This window comes from Colobus angolensis, unplaced genomic scaffold (genome assembly GCF_000951035.1).
Source record: "Colobus angolensis palliatus isolate OR3802 unplaced genomic scaffold, Cang.pa_1.0 Scaffold145, whole genome shotgun sequence".
Classification (NCBI taxonomy): domain Eukaryota; kingdom Metazoa; phylum Chordata; class Mammalia; order Primates; family Cercopithecidae; genus Colobus; species Colobus angolensis.
In genome coordinates, this window is record NW_012114544.1 from 1919530 (window position 1) to 1941090 (window position 21561).

A 21561-nucleotide genomic window follows, 5' to 3' on the forward strand; every position below is an offset into this window, starting at 1 on the left:
GTCACCTAGGCTGTGGTGCAGTGGCGTGATCCTGGCACACTGCAGCCTTAGCCACCCAGGCTCAAGTGATCTTTCCATCTCAGCTTCCCAAGTAGCTGGGACCACAGGTGCAAGCCACCTCCCCCAGCTAAATTTTGTACTTTTTTGTAGAGACCAGGTTTCCGCTATTTTGCCCAGACTGGTCTGGAACTCCTGGGCTCAAGCGATCTGCTTGCATCAACTTCCCAAAGTGCTGGGATCACAGACTTGAGCCACCACACCAGGCAGGGCTCTTCTTTTTGGCAAAATTGTTTCTAATACATATGGAGGGAGAACAATTATTTTGTAACTATCATAGTAAAGACTAGTTTAGGAAAAATCAATAATACTGCTAAATTGTGAGAGAGGGGTTTGCTGAGGAGCAGAATATTTGCAGAAAATTCAAGTGTCTCCCCCATAGATTGCTTATTAGTTGCAAGAGGAAAACCAGCAATTTACACAGTGGAGAAACTAGGATCAAATTAACATCACTAATGAGAGACAATATCGTGTGCCTCCAAATGTGGTCTTGTGTAAAGAATATAACCTCACATATGTAATATTACAATCAGGAATACATAACCTCAATCTAATCATGAGAAAACATGAGATAAACCCAAAGTAGGGAAGATTCTGTAAAATAACTGCAACACACACACACACATACACCCCTAAGGGTGGTGACAATGTGTCGATTTGATTGTTGTAATCATTTCACAATGTATTATGTATATCAAATCATCATGCTGTATAACTTGAATAAATACAATTTTTGTCAACTATACCTAATACTGAAATGAACAAATGAACAAATGATAAATAATTGGCCTGCACTCTTCAAAAATCTCAATGTCACAAAAACACAAATGCGAGGAACTCTTCCATATTAAAGGAGATTAAAAAGATATGGTAACTAAATACAGTATGTGATCCTGTACTAGATCTATATTGGAGGGAAAAAAATGTTAAATTAAGACATTACTGGAAAAATTGACAAATCTGAATATTGGCTGTAGATTAGATTTCATATAAATATTGTATCAATGTTAAATATCCTTAATTTGATAAACATTCAAGAGGATACCCTGGTTCTTAAGAAATTCACACTTTAGAAATAAGGGGTAAAAGAGCATAGTGTATGTAACCTATTTTAGACTGATTCATAAAATACAAATAATAGGCTCATTATTTATATATTTATACATGTATATTATACATGAAGAATAGTAAAACAAGTGTGGCAAAATGTTAAGAATTCGTGGATCTCAGTAAAGGACAATAGGAGTTCTCTATTATTCTTATAACTTTTCTGTAAGCTTAAAATTATTTCAAAATACAAAGTTTAAAAAACAAAAAACAAAAAATGGGCAGGGCTTGGAGGCTCACGCCTGTATTCCTAGCACTTTGGGAAGCCGACGCGGGCAGATCACCTGACATCAGGAGTTCCAGACCAGCCTGGCCAACATGGTGAAACCCCGTCTCTACTAAAAATACAAAAATTAGCCAGGCGTGGTGGCACGTACCTGTAAATCCCAGCTACCCGGGAGACTGAGGAAGGAGAATCGCTGGAACCCAGGAGATGGAGGCTGCAGTGAGCTGAGATCGAGTCACTGCACTCCAGCCTGGACGACAGTGAGAGACTCCATCTCAAAAAAAAAAAGAAAAAGAAATATACACTAACATCGAGGAAAAGAGCTTTCATTTAATAACAGAGATCTAAGTTTGTGCGCTACTTCTGTTTGTTATATATCCTTCCTTAAGCATCACACTTTTCTCACCTGCAAAACACCATCCCAAACTTACAAAGGTCTCTTTTGGTCCATACAAATTACGTGTATGAGAGATCTCCTAACTGTAAGTTATTATACAAATGACATTATAATGTTAAATACTTAGGAGTTTACCAAAATAAAGAATGGAGTTCTTAAGGTACCGTACACACTTATTACAGTTATAACAAACTACGGAATAAGCGGTAGTGGTGTAAACGGTGTTCCTTAAAGGAGGGTAATGTTTTTTTCCCTGTTCCGTCAAGTCTTAAACGCTTGACATTTTAAAATAGTTTTAAACCCTTTCCGGAATTAGAAGTGGTATTTCGGACCGTGAAGTAACCGATCAGCTATAAGTGTCCCATCTTTAAGGCCTGCTCTTTTACCCGTCTTCAGGAGGTCTTCCGAGAGTGGGCCCGCGACATACTGCTGCCCAAGCCCGAACTCTCCGCAGCGCTTCCGGCCCTTGGCCCAGAAGTCTGGAACCCAGGGCCGGCTGCAAAAGAGTGTCTGCCGCGCATGCGCGCCACGACTCAGCCTTTCCGGAGTGATCCTTCTCGTTACGTCACCACCAGCCTCGCTCGGACGGCAACCGGCGGGAGTTTTTCAAAATGGGAGTGCATAGGCACCGCCCAGGCTTCGGAAGGTGTCAGGGAGAACTTTCCGTGGTTTTAGCGTCGTCGCTTGGAGCGGCGGTCTAGAGAGCCGAGCCTGATGGGCGCCAAGACCGGCTGGCTGCTTGGAGCGCTGCCTCGAAGGGACTGCGTGAAGGAAACTAATCCAGAGAACCCAGGCCAGGGCCTGGAAATATGGCGACCTGCATCGGGGAGAAGATCGAGGTGAAAAGACTAGGCAGTCTGCAGCGGGGCGGGTGGGAGTAGTTGTGGGATGACACGAGACCGCTGTGGGAAGGGGAGCGAACGAAGCTAACGGCTGCGGGGCGGGCACCGAGGTGCTTAGGGAGGGTCCCAACCGCCCAGGCCCCAGCTGTTTAGGGGCGGAGCGGCCCGCCCCGCGGAGACAGTAAGAGAAGGGAAGGCGGGACAGGTGAGTCCCTCGCCGCCTGGCAGTGTCCCCAGGCACTGCGGCTTTCTGTCAGCAATCCCGCCCGAGCTGCCGCGCTACAGCAGGGCAGGGCTACCTCCCACTTCTCCAAGGGGATGGCGGTTATCTCCGGCGGGAGCTGCGGCGGGATTCTGACCAGGCCCTCGGCTCCCAGGGGTTGGCTGGAGATGGGAGCAGGGCGCTTAGGCTGCACTGAGGTTGAGGAACCAGATCACTAGGGTGCACCATCACCCTGAGCTTCCAGTCCAGCCTGGAAGCTCAGGGATCCCCGCACGGAGTCAACATGCCTTCCACCCTAGACACCTGCTGCATCGAGGTGTAATACCTGCCTGAATTTTGTCAAATTCCCCACTCGATCCATTTTATCTTCTTTTTCCATCCCCTTCCCATCTTCCTTTCTACTGTGAGTCATCATACATAATCTTTAATTTTAACTTTTAAGGATTTTAAAGTTGGAAATCTGCTTGGTAAAGGATCATTTGCTGGTGTCTACAGAGCTGAGTCCATTCACACTGGTTTGGAAGTTGCAATCAAAATGGTAAGAATAAACTAATCAACTTCTCTCCTGTACTTTGCACGTAACTAGAGAGGTATCAGAGATGTAAGAAACTCCTTACCCACCAGCCTTTCCTTTGATTATGGTGTAAGGAACACTTTGCATAGGCAGAAGACAATAGTGCCAAGTCCAGCCGTTGAACTTAAGAATATTTTAGGAAAGCCTTGACCTTGCTTAAATAAGTTTTATCTTCATTAATGTTCAGTAGACCTCGTTTATGGTGTAATTATCCATACTTGGAGTAATTAGTAGAAATCAACTAACAAATAATTTGTTTTTAAGAGTTCACTGTGTATAATTCTGTATTTCCCTGTAACAATACAAAATATTATTCTTGATTGTTAGAAGTCAGTCTAGGCCGGGCACGGTGGCTCAAGCCTGTAATCCCAGCACTTTGGGAGGCCGAGGCGGGTGGATCACGAGGTCAGGAGATCGAGACCACCCTGGCTAACATGGTGAAACCCCGTCTCTACTAAAAAAATACAAAAAACTAGCCGGGCGAGGTGGCGGCGCCTGTAGTCCCAGCTACTCGGGAGGCTGAGGCAGGAGAATGGTGTGAACCTAGGAGGCAGAGCTTGCAGTGAGCTGAGATCTGGCCACTGTACTCCAGCCTGGGCGACAGAGCGAGACTCCGTCAAAAAAAAAAAAAAAAAAGAAGTCAGTCTAATAGGAGTAACATAAACATAAGCAAATTAAGAATCATTTGTCACCCGAGTGGGTGGCTCACACCTGTAACCTTAACACTTTGGGAGGCTGAGGCAGGTGGATCGCCTGAGCTGAGGAGTTTGAAAACAACTGTACAACATGGTGAAACCTCCTCTCTACCAAAAATACAAAAATTAGCCGGTGCTGGGCACGGTGGCTCACGCCTGTAATCCCAGTACTTTGGGAGGCCGAGGCGGGTGGATCCCCTGAGGTCTGTAGTTCAAGACCAGCCTGACTAACATGGAGAAACCCCATCTCTACTAAAAATACCAAATTAGCCGGGTGTGGTGGTGCACACCTGTAATCCCGGCTACTCTGGAGGCTGAGCAGGAGAATCGCTTGAATCCGGGAGGCAGAGGTTGTGGTAAGCCGAGATCGCACCATTGCACTCCAGCCCAGGCAACAAGAGCAAAACTCCATCTCAAAAAAAGAAAACATTAGCCGGGCATGGCGGCACGTGCCTGTGGCCCCAGCTACTCAGGAGGCTGAGGTGGGAGGATTGCTTGTGCCTGGGAGGTTGAGGCTGCAGTGAACTGTGATCGTGTCACTGCACTCCAGCCTAGGTGACAGAGTGAGACCCTGTCTTTAAAAAAAAAAAAAAAAAAAATCATTTATCTAAACCACTTAGAAAAAGAAATGGAGGTTTTGCTTTAAAATTTGCCTGAATTGGGATTTTTTTTTTTCTTACAGTTAGGCTGGTTGTGCTATTAGATTATTTAAATTGAGATAGGATATTAGAATTAATTGGGCAAACTTTTACCAAGCATCCTCTCTGCCGAGCACTCTGCTAGGTGCATGGGGAAAACAGATAACAGTAGGTTGACCGCAAAGACGTGTAAAAGGACTTCAGTCTATTTTAAATTAAAGTATACTTTATTTTCAAAGTTCACTTTTAACCAGTTTACATTTGAAAGTCTGTCAACATTTAAACCTGTTATTTTTAGATAGATAAGAAAGCCATGTACAAAGCAGGAATGGTACAGAGAGTCCAAAATGAGGTGAAAATACATTGCCAATTGAAGCATCCTTCTATCTTGGAGGTAAGATACAAATGTTGTAGAAGTGACCAAGGACAGTGAAATTTGAATATTTTAATTTATTATGCCCTTTCACATTTCAGCTTTATAACTATTTTGAAGATAGCAATTATGTATATCTGGTATTAGAAATGTGCCATAATGGAGAAATGAACAGGTATCTAAAGAATAGAGTGAAACCCTTCTCAGAAAATGAAGGTAGGCACCTGTTTTTGTTTATTTTGTTTGGGTGGATAAAAGTTTTGCATTTTAAAGTGTAGTTTTGAGGAATATGCTATTTTGTAATATATAATAAAACTGTTTGAATTGTTACTTTAAGCTAGAAAAGATTTCCTCCATCCCAAGCTGCTAATTCTTAAAACAATTCAATTATTACAGTAGTAAAGTAAGAAATTTGTTACCCTTCTATCCTTAAAACATTTTAAATTAAATTATTAGTAGCAGTTTACTGTGTATCTTTTCAAATGTAGTAAGCTTTTTAGGATGCCATTGGTGACTATAAAGTAGTTCTAAATCAAGCACAAATAGCCATTGAAACTGTTTATTATAGAAAACATGAAACATACAAGTAGTGTTCTGTAATGAGTCCCCTGAACTTAACGCTCAGCTTCCCAAACTAGTGACTCATGGTCATATTATTTCATCTTTACCTTTTTTATTACCCTGATTTTCCAAAGTATTTTGACACAAATTATAGACATATTTTTAACTATAAATATTTCAAAATACAGATTTCTTTAAAAACATAGCCACAAAGTCATTATCACACCTAATAATTCTTTACTATGAAATATATAGCTTCAAATTTCCTCAATTTCTCATGATTTTTTGCAGTTCAAAGCAGAACCAAATAAGGTCTATGCATTAACACAAATGATTGTTTTCAAGTTATCTTGCTCTGCTAACTGAGATTACAGACAAGCTAACAGAAGTAGTTGCTGATAGGCTTCTTGTACATCTGAATCTATATAAGCCATTTGGAAAACAATTTGGGCATAACATTAGAGTTATGGAAATATTTATATTCTTTGACTCAGGTTCCATTGTTGGACGTTTATTGCAAAGAAATAATACAAATTGAAAAAAAATGATACTCATATTGATAATGACTACTGCATTTTTTATAATACTTCATAAAAAAGGCCTTATTAGGCCGGGTGCAGTGGCTCACGCCTGTAATCCCAGCACTTTGGGAGGCTAAGGCAGGTAGATCACCTGAGGTCAGGAGTTCGAGACCAGCCCGGCCAACATGGTGAAGCCCTGTCTCTAATAAAAATGCAAAAATTAGCCTGGCATGGTGGCTCATGCCTGTAATCCCAGCTACTTGGGAGGCTGAGGTGGATGGATCACAAGGTCTGGAGATCAAGACCATCCTAGCCGACATGGTGAAACCCCGTCTCTACTGAAAATACAAAAAAATTAGCTGGATGTGGTGGTACTCTCCTGTAATCCCAGCTACTCGGGAAGCTGAGGCAGGAGAATTGCTTGAACCCTGGAGGCAGAGATTGCAGTGAGCTGAGATCGTGCCACTGCACTCCAGCCTGGTGACAGCAAGACTCCATCCTAAAAAAAAAAAAAAAAACTTACAAACTGAGTACTTGGGAGAGTTTGGGGGACATCGATGGAACTGTAGCTTTTTCTTTTTTTTAACAATTAGAATATATGTATGAAATGTTTGTGCAATTGTTTTTCTTTTTTTTCTTTTTTTTTTTTTTTTATTTGAGACGGAGTCCTGCTCTGTCACCCAGGCTGGAGTGCAGTAGCGCTATCTTGGCTCACTGCAAGCTCCACCTCCTGTGTTCACGCCATTCTCCTGCCTCAGCCTCCTGAGTAGCTGGGACTACAGGCGCCTGCCACAACGCCCAGCTAATTTTTTTGTATTTTTAGTAGAGATGGGGTTTCACTGTGTTAGCCAGAATGGTCTCGATCTCCTGACCTCATGATCTGCCCGTCTCAGCCTCCCAAAGTGCTGGGATTACAGGCGTGAGCCACCATGCCTGGCTCAGTGTGCAACTGTTTTTCTTAATTGCCATGGTTACCCTAATGACTCTTAATTGCTAAAAAAAATTAAGCTTCTCTTAACTGCATGTAAAACACTCATCAGTTGGAAAGAACAAAGATTAAAAGGAATGCCTAGTTTTCTTCAAGGTTGATATGATATCTTTAGAGTGGTGTGATGGTACCACTCTGGTAATTGCTGGTAATTAAAGGGGCTGGTAAATCTAAGCTGCAAGCCAGTGTTCTACTACAATGCTCTAGAACATTTACCTGGGTTTCATAATGTATATTAAATACTAGATGCTGAATCTTCCAGAGTTTCTCAATTGTAAATTATCTTTTTTTTAAATCCTAACAGCTCGACACTTCATGCACCAGATCATTACAGGGATGTTGTATCTTCATTCTCATGGTATACTACACCGGGACCTCACACTTTCTAACCTCTTACTTACTCGTAATATGAACATCAAGATTGCTGATTTTGGGCTGGCAACTCAGTTGAAAATGCCACATGAAAAGCACTATACATTATGTGGAACTCCTAACTACATTTCACCGGAAATTGCCACTCGAAGTGCACATGGCCTTGAATCTGATGTTTGGTCCCTGGGCTGTATGTTTTATTCATTACTTATCGGGAGACCACCCTTTGACACTGACACAGTCAAGAACACATTAAATAAAGTAGTATTGGCAGATTATGAAATGCCAACTTTTTTGTCAATAGAGGCCAAGGACCTTATTCACCAGTTACTTCGTAGAAATCCAGCAGATCGTTTAAGTCTGTCTTCAGTATTGGACCATCCTTTTATGTCCCAAAATTCTTCAACGAAAAGTAAAGATTTAGGAACTGTGGAAGACTCAATTGATAGTGGGCATGCCACAATTTCTACTGCAATTACAGCTTCTTCCAGTACCAGTATAAGTGGTAGTTTATTTGACAAAAGAAGACTTTTGATTGGTCAGCCACTCCCAAATAAAATGACTGTATTTCCAAAGAATAAAAGTTCAAATGATTTTTCTTCTTCAGGAGATGGAAGCAGTTTTTATACTCAGTGGGGAAATCAAGAAACCAGTAATAGTGGAAGGGGAAGAGTAATTCAAGATGCAGAAGAAAGGCCACATTCTCGATACCTTCGTAGAGCTTATTCCTCTGATAGATCTGGCACTTCTAATAGTCAATCTCGAGCAAAAACATATACAATGGAACGTTGTCACTCAGCAGAAATGCTTTCAATGTCCAAAAGATTAGGAGGAGGTGAAAATGAAGAGAGATACTCACCCACAAACAACAATGCCAACATTTTTAACTTCTTTAAAGAAAAGACATCCAGTAGTTCTGGATCTTTTGAAAGACCTGATAACAATCAAGCACTGTAAGAATAATTCTATCAAAGGCATTTTGGTTTTTGGTAACGTTATACTAGTATAAATATGAAGCTGCATCTAAGCGGGGGGTTACCAGGGAAATGAATGTCTAAAAAAAAAAAAACAAAAACACTGTCATGGATTTTGACCTATGGTTAACAGTCTTAAAAGGAGTGTGTGTGTTCATGAATGTGTTTATAAAATTAATATTTGGAAATTCTTAGTCTTATTTTTTAATTTTATATGGAGTGAGTCTCCAGTGCAAAGTATAATATATTAATCATGCCTTACCCCCAAAGTACTTTATTAATAACTATACATAGATAGAAAAGCTGAGCCTGAGTGTTCATAACACTGACTGCTTCCAACATGAAAACTAATTTTTAGTGACTGTAGTGTGTGATTTTTCTCTTTTTCTGTTCATTTTATGATTTTTATGCTTAAATTATAAGAGGGCAGTAGCAATATAGAAATGCTGTCAAAGTGCCCTGGGCATTTCGGCATGGAATTTTAGCTTTTTAGAGATAGCATAGTTATGCCAATATTGTTTTCTATAGTTATTCTAAAATGTTCAGGTATTCAGAAGAAATCTTTTTCTAATATTTTTACCTTAAAAAGTTACCTGATAGTTTTTTATTAGCTTATAAGACTTTTTTGTTTGTTTATATAGCTCCAGTCATCTTTGTCCAGGAAAAACTCCTTTTCCATTTGCAGACCCGACACCTCAGACTGAAACAGTACAACAGTGGTTTGGGAATCTGCAAATAAATGGTGAGTTTTTAATGGAGTATTTAATCAAGAATTAATTACTTGGACACTTACCAAGCATTGCAGTGTTCTATTTGAGATTTTTAAAGAAAATCATTTTCTTGCTTGGTGCAGTTGTAATCCCAACACTTGTGAGGCCAAGGCAGGTGGATTGCTTGAGGCCAGGAGTTCAAGACCAGTTTGGGCACATAACAAGACCCTGTATCTACAAAAAATAAAAAATCAGTTGAGTGTAGTGGCATGTACCTGTAGTGCCAGCTACTTGAGAAGCGAAGCCAGGAGGATTGCCTGAGCCCAGGAGTTCAAGGCTGCAGTGAGCTATGATCACACTGCACTCCAGCCTGTGTGACAAGAGACAGAGACCCTGTCTCAGAAAAAAAAAAGCATTGGCCAGGTGTGGTGGCTCATGCCTGTAATCCTAGTACTTTGGGAGGCCAAGCCAGGCAGATCACTTGAGGTCAGGCGTTCAAGCCCAGCCTGGCCAACATGGTGAAACCCTGTATCTACTAAAAATACAAAAATTAGCTGGACGTGGTGGATACCTGTAATCCCACCTACTTGGATGGCTGAGACACAAGAATCACTTGAACCCGGGAGACAGAGGTTGCAGTGAGCTGAGATCACGCCACTGCACTCCAGCCTGGGTGATAGAGCAAGACTCTGTCTCAGAAGAAAAAAAAAGCACTTTCAGTATGTCTCAATAAAGCTGTCTTACAGTGTTAGAGTATTTACTATCAGTCAGCCACTGTCCTTAATGTTTAACATATATTAAGTTCTCACAAAAAAACATGAAGAAGATACTGTTATTATCTCTGTCTTACAGATGAGGAAACTGGGTATACAGCTCAATATTTGCCCAAGCTATGTGACCATTCAATAGAGGAGCCAGGGTTCGAACATAAGTAGTCTGGCTCGGAGACTTTATTCTTAACCCCTGCTCTTGCAGCCTCTCTATAATCAGCACCTTCTATCAGTGCCCATAAAATAATCAAAAGATGATTGACCTTATTTTTAAGTGGAAGCTGATAAGGACATTATAGGGTACCAGTAGGACCTCACACTAAAGTACAGAGCTACTAAAACCTAAACATTTTTAAACAGCTGTCATCCAAGTCATTATGTTGTTTATAATACAGAGTTTGAAGGTTAAATAATGAACATGACAGATTCACAGAAGGTGGATTGGAAAATAATGATGGAAAAAAGAATAAAAAAGACATATGGAGAGGAGGAGATGATTTTTTACCAAGTATCGTATTACCTCATAGACAAAAAGCAAATAATACAGCTGTAATTTAAGCAGAGAGTTGTATGTTATCTTGAGTCTATTCTTGTTTTCTTTTTTTAATGTATATTATTCTCAGAAGCCCAAAAGGAAATTAATCTTTTGTACTAATTGGAGATGATAATTCAGGTTTGTTTTTTAAACTATAAAACTGCCACCTACTTAATTTTTCACATCTGTTGTGTTTACATATATTTAGTAACACAGACTTGTCTGAGATGGAGAAATAACCTTGTTTATAATAATCCACTAGTGCTCCTGCAATTTTTCAGTATATTATTTGATACAAAATACTTTCTGTCATAATGAGAGTGGGGGGAAAGCACTAGAAAGTCATTTAAGAAAAAAATTGTAATTCAAATTTTTAGAGTTTAGCATTGAAAAATTGCCTTACCAAGTTTTATGCAATCTAATCAAAGCCTCTAAAAGATGCTGTTCTGTATGTGAACTTTAAAACCATACAAAATAAAAATTGGTAAAATTAATGACTTTTTAAAAAAATGTGTGCAAGTACATTTGTAATGGTAAATATTACTGTTAAAGCTGTTCATATAGTGTTTTTGCTTTTAGTTGCATATTTTCATTAATTACACGTATTTCTAAGTAAAGATGGGCTAGACAGTTCTTAGCTTAAAGAGAGTAAATTTATATATTTTTCTCATGTAGAATGATTACTTGGGAACTCAAATCTGCTTTTGTTGGAGCATTGACGATTGCATGCTTTAGGATTAATAGGTGACCATATAGTGACCGGTTTTTGCCTTAATTGAAAAATTAATTTTATGTTCATATCTTTTGTGTCTTAGTCTTAGGAATACTAAAGATATTTCTTCACGATCTGGTTTAAAATGTTCTTTCAAAGTCATGTCTTAAACTGCTTATTTGTTAGAAAATTATGAGCTCTGGCCGGGCGCGGTGGCTCAAGCCTGTAATCCCAGCACTTTGGGAGGCCGAGACGGGCGGATCACGAGGTCAGGAGATCGAGACCATCCTGGCTAATACGGTGAAACCCCATCTCTACTAAAAATACAAAAAACTAGCCGGGCAAGGTGGCGGGCGCCTGTAGTCCCAGCTACTCGGGAGGCTGAGGCAGGAGAATGGCATAAACCCGGGAGGCGGAGCTTGCAGTGAGCTGAGATCCGGCCACTGAACTCCAGCTCCGGCGACAGAGCAAGACTCCTGTCTCAAAAAAAAAAAAAAAAAAAAAGAAAATTATGAGCTCTTTTTTTTTTTTACTAGATTTCTTTTGTTTAAAAAATGCTATTATAATCAGAGTGACATTGTTTTGGGTCAACTTGTGTTTTTAGTTATTTACTAAATTGCTTCATTCTATGTATATTACAGCTCATTTAAGAAAAACTACTGGATATGACAGCATCAGCCCAAACCGGGATTTCCAGGGCCATCCAGATTTGCAGAAGGACACATCAAAAAATGCCTGGACTGATACAAAAGTCAAGAAGAACTCTGATGCTTCTGATAATGCACATTCTGTAAAACAGCCAAATACCGTGAAATATATGACTGCACTTCACAGTAAACCTGAGATAATCCAACAAGAATGTGTTTTTGGCTCAGATCCTCTTTCTGAACAGAGCAAGACTAGGGGTATGGAGCCACCATTGGGTTATCAGAATCGTACATTAAGAAGCATTACATCTCCGTTGGTTGCTCACAGGTTAAAACCAATCAGACAGAAAACAAAAAAGGCTGTGGTATGTCTGTTATTTTCCTAAGTTACTACATAACATTTTACTTGAGAATACAATTCTTGAGAACATATTTTTTAGTCCTCTGTAATGTCCTTGTACTTTGGGGTGTATACATGATCAACTTTATTAAAGAGAAAAGAGACTGGTTGTTTATGGAAAAACAGCTCTTGTTTCCCTGTCTTCTTAAGAATAGTGAATTGATACTGATACGTTTTGAATTTTAAATTATTAATTTAAAGTAGATTTGAATGAAAAACATTTTAAAATAATACTGGCTCTATGCTGTGTTAAAGATTATTTTGTTCACAATTCCAATCAGTGAGCTAATATTAAACTTTTGCTTCTATTTTTATTGTTTCTAAATTTAATCCCATCTCAATTTTTAAAAAACTAGAAAATATAACTTTTTTTTTTTAGCATCTGGAACTAAAGAAAAGGCATATGCACATTTAAGTTTAGAGTTTAAAAATTATTGTATGTGAACTGAGAATGCTGTGTGTTTTTTTAATTCTATCTTTATCCTGTTCTTTGTTCGCATTTTACTTCCCATTTCATCCTTGCCTTTGTTTGGCTTGCTATTATCTTTTCGAAGTCCTTATTCTCCACCCTACCTTCTGTTTGCTTTCTGCTCATTGATTAGCATTTGACACTTCATTATACATTCTTACCTTTGCACCATATGGTTCACAGTTGTGCTCAAATATACCTCTGATCTGGACTGTTGTAGTGAAGCAGCTATTTGATTTTGACTTCAATATTTGTTTCTGCCATGGTTAAGTACTCCTAAGTATTATGTATGTCAGAGCTGTTCTAGTAAACAAAATAATTATTACTGATTTTTTGGGTTTTTTTTTTAGGTGAGCATACTTGATTCAGAGGATGTGTGTGTGGAGCTTCTAAAGGAGTATGCTTCTCAAGAATATGTGAAAGAAGTTCTTCAGATATCTAGTGATGGAAATATGGTAATGTGTAGTTACTTTATTACCTTCCAACTTCAAATTATCGTTTAAGCACATTTAGCATTCTAATTCATTTTATAAAGATAAGATTTTTTTAATCAGTTTCCTGGTATGATAGTGTCTCTGGAATTCAAAAATTGAAATAGCATATTAAACATATTTAAATAAATTGGTGCAGTGTTAAAAATAATTATATCTGGTAAGAAAATCTAAACTTTTGGTTTAAGTTAAAAAACAAAAAAATTACTTTTACAGAATATTTAACATTTTTCTATAAAATAATATTTAATGTTACATTTAAACACTTTTTATATGTTTTAGAAAAATATAGTACTGGAACTTGATGTCATGTAATTAGAATTTTTAAAAAATCTTTTGGCAGATCACTATTTATTATCCAAATGATGGAAGAGGTTTTCCTCTTGCTGATAGACCACCCTCACCTACTGACAACATCAGTAGGTACAGCTTTGACAATTTACCAGGTATGTGAATTTACTAGGGAGTAAATTTTGATAGTAGATTTATATGTATATATGTATAAACTCTATATATAGATATAATAAATTATAAATAGCTTCAGTCAAACTTAAGGTCATATATTCTTGTACTTTGGTGAGAGTTGTATGCCTTTAATGCAATGTTTATTGTTAATATTCTGTGTCATAATGGTACTATAAGTAAAAACTAACGCTAGAACATTAGTCATATGTCTCACAAATGTAATTTGTATACTTGTTTAGAATGTGGCTATAGTTGTGTTAAAAAAATTTCAACATTGTGCTTGCTTCAGAGCACATATACTAAAGTTGGAATGTTACAGAGAAGATGGCCCCTGTGACTCACAAATTTATGAAGCCTTCTGTATTTAAAGAATAATTCACCATGTATGTGGCTTTTGACCTTTGAAATCACTGCTGCTACATAAATGATTATTTATAATTATAGTTAACCAAATTTGACTTCCAGTTTGGTTTCTGAATATTATGGACTGGGGACATAAGCACTGAATAGTAAGACTTCATTGAGGTAACTCTTAGAAAAGAATAAGAAAACCTGTCTAATGTAACCCTATTAGAAATCACAATAAATAGATAAAACTATATGTCAGGTCAACACTTTCTTCCCTAATGTTAAGTTGTTTTTTTTTTTCCTTAGAAAAATACTGGCGAAAATATCAGTACGCTTCCAGGTTTGTACAGCTTGTAAGATCTAAGTCTCCCAAAATCACTTATTTTACAAGATATGCTAAATGCATTTTGATGGAGAATTCTCCTGGTGCTGATTTTGAGGTTTGGTTTTATGATGGTAAGTACCATTTGGAAATGGTAATTTGTTCCTTTAGTTTGTAATTTAGTAGTTACGTATATGTGGGTTTTTAAAATTCAGCACAGCCAGTTTTAAAGATGTGTATGTGTATAACTATACATATAAATTGCACATCAGAGTATACATGTCAGATCATATTAACCAAAATTTATTGAGCCTTCCTTTAAACAATTTATCCTGTAATATATATATTAGTCCTCTTTTCCTACTTAGCTCCAGTTTACATCTAGGCTGATGGTATAAAAATCACATGAAATGAGTGATGTCCTATTTATTATTAGAAATCTTAAATGGACATATACCAAATTATCAGAATTATAAATGTTGCAAAAAGGATAGGGTTGAGTCTAAATCTATTCTGTAAAGATGAATGTTCTTATTTTCTAAATCTATTCTATAAAAATGAACTATTTTTTAATCTATAAAGCTCCTTTAAGGGACACAAAGCATTCATATCACACAGTACACATATAATTATAGCTATCCTTCAATTATGTTTTTGTATGAATATAGTGATTTTTTAAAATATAGAAGTATCAGGCTTAAACCAGATATATGTTGGGAAAAATATGGATGACCTATATTTATTGAATACTTTGATAGTCTCATTTTATTAATAGTCAATAAATGAATAAAAATGATACCTTGATCTAGGTGCCATTATATACTGGTATGATAATAAATATAAATCTAGGAATATTTTTAAAAAGGATAAGAAAACAGTTTCCTGATTTTTTTTTTTTTTTTTTTTAGGGGTAAAAATACACAAAACAGAAGATTTCATTCAGGTGATTGAAAAGACAGGGAAGTCTTACACTTTAAAAAGTGAAAGTGAAGTTAATAGCTTGAAAGAGGAGATGAAAATGTATATGGACCATGCTAATGAGGTACATACCTAATTATAGGTTTTTCATACCAATTAATAACGATTACAAATGACATAGGTGAAACAATGACGGAAGCACTCTTCTTTTGAAATAGGGTCATCATATTTGTTTAGCACTGGAATCCATAATTTCAGAAGAGGAAAGGAAAACTAGGAGTGCTCCCTTTTTCCCAATAATCATAGGAAGGTAAATGTCTGAAAATTTTAAATATGTGGCTAAAATGTTTTAAAAGTTTGGTGTTTATATTATAAACATTCTTTAGTTTTCTGTAAATGGAAAGCTTCAAGGGAATATATTTGGACTTTTCTCCTTCAGAAAACCTGGTAGTACTAGTTCACCTAAGGCCTTATCACCTCCTCCTCCTGTGGATTCAGATTACCCAACGAGAGATAGAGCATCTTTCAATAGAATGGTCATTCATAGTGCTGCTTCTCCAACACAGGCACCAATCCTTAATCCCTCTGTAAGTAAATATATGTTACTTCTATACTTTAAACCTTTCAATGATTGCCTGATGCCCTTCATATAAAATAGTTTATTGTGACTTTACTATCATCTGTGTACTTTTCCAGCCTCATCCTGAGCCACTTTATCCTATACTATCTCTGTTTGAGCCTCAAAGGCCCTCTTTCAGTTCTTTAAACAAGTCAAAGGGCCTTTTCACATGCTGTTCACTTGACCTGGAACTCTTTTCCCCAAACACTTAACTTTATATGCCTAAGTCTTATTTTTCAAGTCTCTATTTAAATGTTACCTCAATGAGCCCTAATCTCAGCCCTCTCGGAAAAGCTAAAAGTATTAACATATACATATATAGTTGTTTTATTTTTACTAGTAAAATATCATTAACTGCCTAAATGCTCATGATAGACTCATGGTTAAATTTATTATATATTTAATGAACATGGCGATGAAGATTATATAGCAGTGTAGAAAAATGCAACGTTAAAGAAATAGGTGTGTATGTTTGTGTGTACTCACACACGTGCACAAAAAGAACGTGCCATGGGATAAAAAGATGAAAGAAATCCACCAAAATGAAAACAGCAATTCTGCAGGGGGGTGGGGGATTCTTTTCTGTATTTTTCTAATTTCCAATAATGTAGTTATATTTTCATTAAAACATTTTTGTTTTTAAAAAAATAAGCTAATGAAAAATCCCATAATTGTCTGCTTTTGCTGAATTTGGCTTATAAAAATGCTGAGGAATAATATCTTCCTGTCCTTTATTCTTTGTAGATGGTTACAAATGAAGGACTTGGTCTTACAACTACAACTTCTGGAACAGACATCTCTTCTAATAGTCTAAAAGATTGTCTTCCTAAATCAGCACAACTTTTGAAATCTGTTTTTGTGAAAAATGTTGGTTGGGCTACACAGGTGAGAAGTTTCTAGTGCAATGCATTTTCCTGTTATGAATTTCTTTTCATTTTCACACTGATAAGACAATTACCAAAAAATACAAATCATTGCAATGAAATCTTTTTACAAGGAAGTTTTGTACCTTTTTACATTAGTTATATCATGAAAAATGTTAACTTCTTAAATTTGTGTTCAGTTGGAATACTCCAGACATTGCTGATAACAGGTTGCCTGCTAGGGCTTGGGTGACCTACTTTTGCCATTTGTTTTTAAATTAGAGGTCATGATAATGACTAATTGTGAAGAGTGTGATATCTGTGACGTTTTAGGTTTTGGAAATTATTTGTAATCAATATTAGTAGAGTAACTTTTTATTTCTTTTGAGATGGAGTCTCACATTCTCGCCCAGGCTGGAGTGCAGCGGCGCAATCTCAGCTCACTGCAAGCTCCGCCTCCTGGGTTCATGCCATTCTCCTGCCTCAGCCTCCCGAGTAGTTGGGACTACAGGCGCCCACCACCATGCCCAGCTAATTTTTTGTATTTTTAGTAGAGACGGAGTTTCACCATGTTAGCCAGGATGGTCTCAATCTCCTGACCTTGTGATCTGCCCGCCTCAGCCTCCCAAAGTGCTGGGATTACAGGCCTGAGCCACTGCACCCGGCCAGTAGAGTAACTTTCATTTGGCAAAAGAAGAAAAGGACTTTTCCATTAAAAGTCAAGTGAAAGCCAGGTGTGATGTCACGTGCCTATAGTCCCAATTACTCAAGAATCTGAGGTGGGAGGGTCATTTGAGTCCAGGAGTTTGAGGCCAGCCTGGGCAACAAAGCAAGACCCCATCTCTTTTAAAAAGTGAAGTCAATATTGAGTTTCAAACTTACAGAATTTTATGTAGTTGTGAACCTATATGTGTATATTATCTAAAATCTTGAAACTTGGAGACTTCTGAGCCTGACACATGTACTTTTACTTAACAGTGAAGTAAAATGCAACCTGGTACTTTATGGGGGTAGGTAACATTTGTTGGGCACCTGCTTTGTGGTACCTACCATGTTTTTCACATACATTGTGTAGTTTTTCTCCCAAAATAACCTAGTAAAGGTGATGTATCTCCTTTTATAGATAGTAAAATTATGCTTCATAATGGTAGATTAACTTACACAATCCTGTACTGTACTCTTAAGTTGGCAGAGTCTAGATGTAAGCCTAGGTCGGTTTGATTTGGCGTCCATATACTATGCACTTCTCCATTTTGAGTGACACATTGTGAGTATTAATGACTAAAGGAAGAAGTTTCAGAAGCTACAATGTAATATTCTCAGGCCAGGAAAGAAATTCTCGTGGCTTAAGGACAAAGAAAATGTTGCTTTTATTTCCTAAATCTCTTCTTGTTAAATACTAAATATTTCTTGTGGGGGAAAAAAACAACCAAGAAATCCTAGTGGAAATTAATGGGAAACAGGATTCACTTATAATTATTTTAATATTATAATATCTTAGCTATTAAAGGAATAACCTGAAAAAGACATGAATATTCTCAGTGCTACTGCCATCATAGCCCCAAATTTGTAGTCACTTAGAGAGTTTTTTTTTTTAACTGTGGAAAATCTGTTAAATATGTTAAATATTAATACAGAACCACAAACTGTCTCCTGTATAGTAATTTTGTATGCTGCTACTGCTGCTTTTTTTTTTTTTTTTCTGTGCCTGTTCTTACCCATGCTTACTATTTTTCTAGTTAACTAGTGGAGCTGTGTGGGTTCAGTTTAATGATGGGTCCCAGTTGGTTGTGCAGGCAGGAGTGTCTTCTATCAGTTATACCTCACCCAATGGTCAAACAACTAGGTAAGTTCTTAAAATACTGGTTGAGATTCAGCCCTTTGCTGTAATTTCTCTTTCTCTATGTGTTGAAATAGATGATTTAATAAAGATACTTCTTTCATTTTGACAATGATCGTGTGATTCTTTAAACTGTTAATTATTCTTAGCAGTTCATATAGTCATTAATGCATATTTTATGATTATCTGTATTAACGCAGGGCAACTGGTATGAGTAATCCACTCTAAGAGACTGGGTTCCTTGTAGCCTTACTGTTATAGCGTAACTTGATGGCCCTTTTCAGAAGTAAGGGACTTCTAATTCTAGGTTCAAATAATATACCACACCTGTTTACTTAAAAGAACAGAAAAAAGAAATCTTATTTTAAGATATAACCTGCTTATTTTTCCCAAATGAAAGACTATATCCCCAATCTAATGTAAAGTGATTAATGTTTGAAAGACTTTTTTGAATGTGTATATTCATCCTATATGAAAATGTGTGTCAGGCACCAAGCCAAAAATAAGAAATCTAGCAATGCGAAAAAAAAGGAGTTGTTTGCTTTCCTCATTTAAATCAGAACTTACTAAAAATAGGGTACTGATGATGCCAATGCAGACATGCTCTTTTATGAGAACTGCTTATTGTAATGGAAGTACTTGGGACAAATATCTGTAGATACCTGCCAACTGCATTTTTGTGTTAAATTTAGATAATGCAGTGCCATCACTTAAATAACTATGTTTCAAGTGAGAGACTTTGTTAAAAGCTCTTTGAGGTGCTCCAGAAAGTAGAAGGATGCAGATTCAAAGTGGGTAAAACCGTTGTTCCCAGGATACATGTTGACATTTTATTTGGTATGGTCATTTGGAAATTGTTAACATTTAAATAGAAATATATTCATAATGTGTTTAGCTTGATATTTTTCTGTATAATTAGGGCTTTTTTTTTTTTTTTTTTGAGACAGTCTCGCTCTGTTGCCCAGGCTGGAGTCAGTGGTATGACTTGGCTCACTGCAACCTCTGCCTCCTGGGTTCAAGCAATTCTCCTGCCTCAGCCTCCCAAGTAGCTCAGATTACAGGCATACACCACCACGCCCAGCTAATTTTGTATTTTCAGTGAAGACAGGATTTCCACATTTTGGCCAGGCTGGTCTCAAACTGCTGACCTTGTGATCCTCCCACTTTGGCCTCCCAAAGTACTGGGATTACAGATGTTAGCTACTACGCCTGTCTGGGGCCTTTTAAATTTAATGAGGAATCCAGATATTTGGTTTGCTTTTGAAATGATGAAGCCAGTTCAAGTTTGTCTAATTTTCCTTCTGTTATTTAAATATATTTAGAAAATGTTCTGTTTTAAAAGAAAAGAAACTGTGTATGCTTCACTTGATTTAGGTATCTAATAAATAATTGTTATAATTTTTCTATGGTGCCTCTTGTTATTGAAGAATTACTGAAAAATATAATGTGCTTTTTGGGACTCTCAGAACCAAGTAATTCAATTATGATTTTGTCTTTTTTTCTTTTGCTTCACTTAGGTATGGAGAAAATGAAAAATTGCCAGAATACATCAAACAGAAATTACAGTGTCTGTCTTCCATCCTTTTGATGTTTTCTAATCCGACTTCTAATTTTCATTGATTAAAACTCCTTTCAGACATATAAGTTTAATAAATAACTTTTTTGTTGGCTTTCAAGTACAGTGATTTTTTTTAATCTAATATAAAGTCTTCAGAAAGCCTTTCTATGAAAGAATTTTAACCTATAATGTAAATGATGTATTCTGAGAGAACAAAGCAGAATGAAACTTGAATCACTTACTAAATATAGTGGGTATAAAATAGAATACCTGACTTTGCTCTTAGACCTTAACTCCCAAACTTAGTATGTTCATATATTTGTATTGAACAGTCTTTTAAGAGCAAAAATGTAAATGATGTGTGGTTTATTTGTGCTTTTATTCTTTTCCCTGCATCTCAGACATGTTGAGAATCATGGACAAAACCTGCTGGAATTTTGGAATTTTTGAACATGTAAATAATGTGTATTTATGTTATAAGTAACATATGTAAACATGTATATTTGTTTTATATTTATTTTTGTAGCACCAGTGTGTCTCATGAAACATTTTTGCAAATGCATTTTATAAAAAAATAATAAATATAGTGATAAGTTACATTATCTTTTGATTCATTTAATTAAATACTTATTTTAAAATAACTTACCAGTAAACTCACTTTTTAAATTTTGTTGCCTGTTGAGGAGTCAATTAAATTTTAAATATTAATTTTGGAAATGTTAAATACATTGTTTCTCTATTATCTGAAAATCTTGGTATATTTTAATGAATTTTTTTTTAGTTATACATTAAGTTCTGGGTTACATGTGCAGAATGTGCAGTTTTGTTACATAGGTATACATATACCATGGTAGTTTGCTGCACCCATCAACCCGCCACCTACATTGGGTATTTCTTCTAATGTTATCCCTCCCCTAGCCTCCCATCCCCCTCAGGCCCCGGTGTGTGATGTTCCCCTTCCTAGGTCCATGTGTTTTTGTTTTTTGTTTTGTTTTGTTTGAGACAGAGTCTCACTCTGTTGCCCAGGCTGGAGTGCAATGGCACTCACTGCAACCTCTGCCTCCCAGGCTTCAAGCGATTCTCCTGCCTCAGCCTCCCAAGTAGCTGGGATTACAGCTGCATGCCACCATGCCCAGCTAATTTTTGTATTTTTAGTAGAGATGGGGTTTTGCCATGTTGGCCAGGCTGGTCTTGAACTCCTGACCTCAGGTGATCTGCCCACCTTGTCCTCCCAAAGTACTGGGATTACAGGCATGAGCCACCACGCCCAGCCCCATGTGTTCTTATTGTTTAACTCCCACTTATGAATGAGAACATGCAGTGTTTGGTTTTCTAATCTTGTGATA

The 21561-nt window shown here is 37.2% G+C and overlaps 1 protein-coding gene across 3 annotated transcripts; it reads left to right on the forward strand.

The window, feature by feature from the left end:
- Positions 1-2322: 2322 nt before the first annotated feature.
- PLK4 (polo-like kinase 4) lies at positions 2323-20939 on the forward strand. 3 transcript variants are annotated; one of them, XM_011935598.1, is made up of 16 exons: positions 2323-2626; positions 3295-3390; positions 5058-5153; positions 5234-5348; positions 7507-8527; positions 9190-9290; positions 11917-12287; positions 13142-13246; positions 13626-13728; positions 14402-14551; positions 15326-15459; positions 15554-15645; positions 15775-15922; positions 16699-16839; positions 18557-18663; positions 20175-20939. In XM_011935598.1, exons 1-16 carry the CDS (start codon positions 2597-2599, stop codon positions 20275-20277), a joined length of 2913 nt encoding a protein of 970 aa, XP_011790988.1. In that variant the 5' UTR covers positions 2323-2596; the 3' UTR covers positions 20278-20939. The 3 variants fall into 3 exon arrangements, with proteins under 3 accessions (XP_011790988.1, XP_011790989.1, XP_011790990.1); XM_011935600.1 differs by lacking the exon at positions 2323-2626 and adding an exon at positions 2694-2834; XM_011935599.1 differs by lacking the exon at positions 5058-5153.
- The last annotated feature ends 622 nt before the right edge of the window (positions 20940-21561 follow it).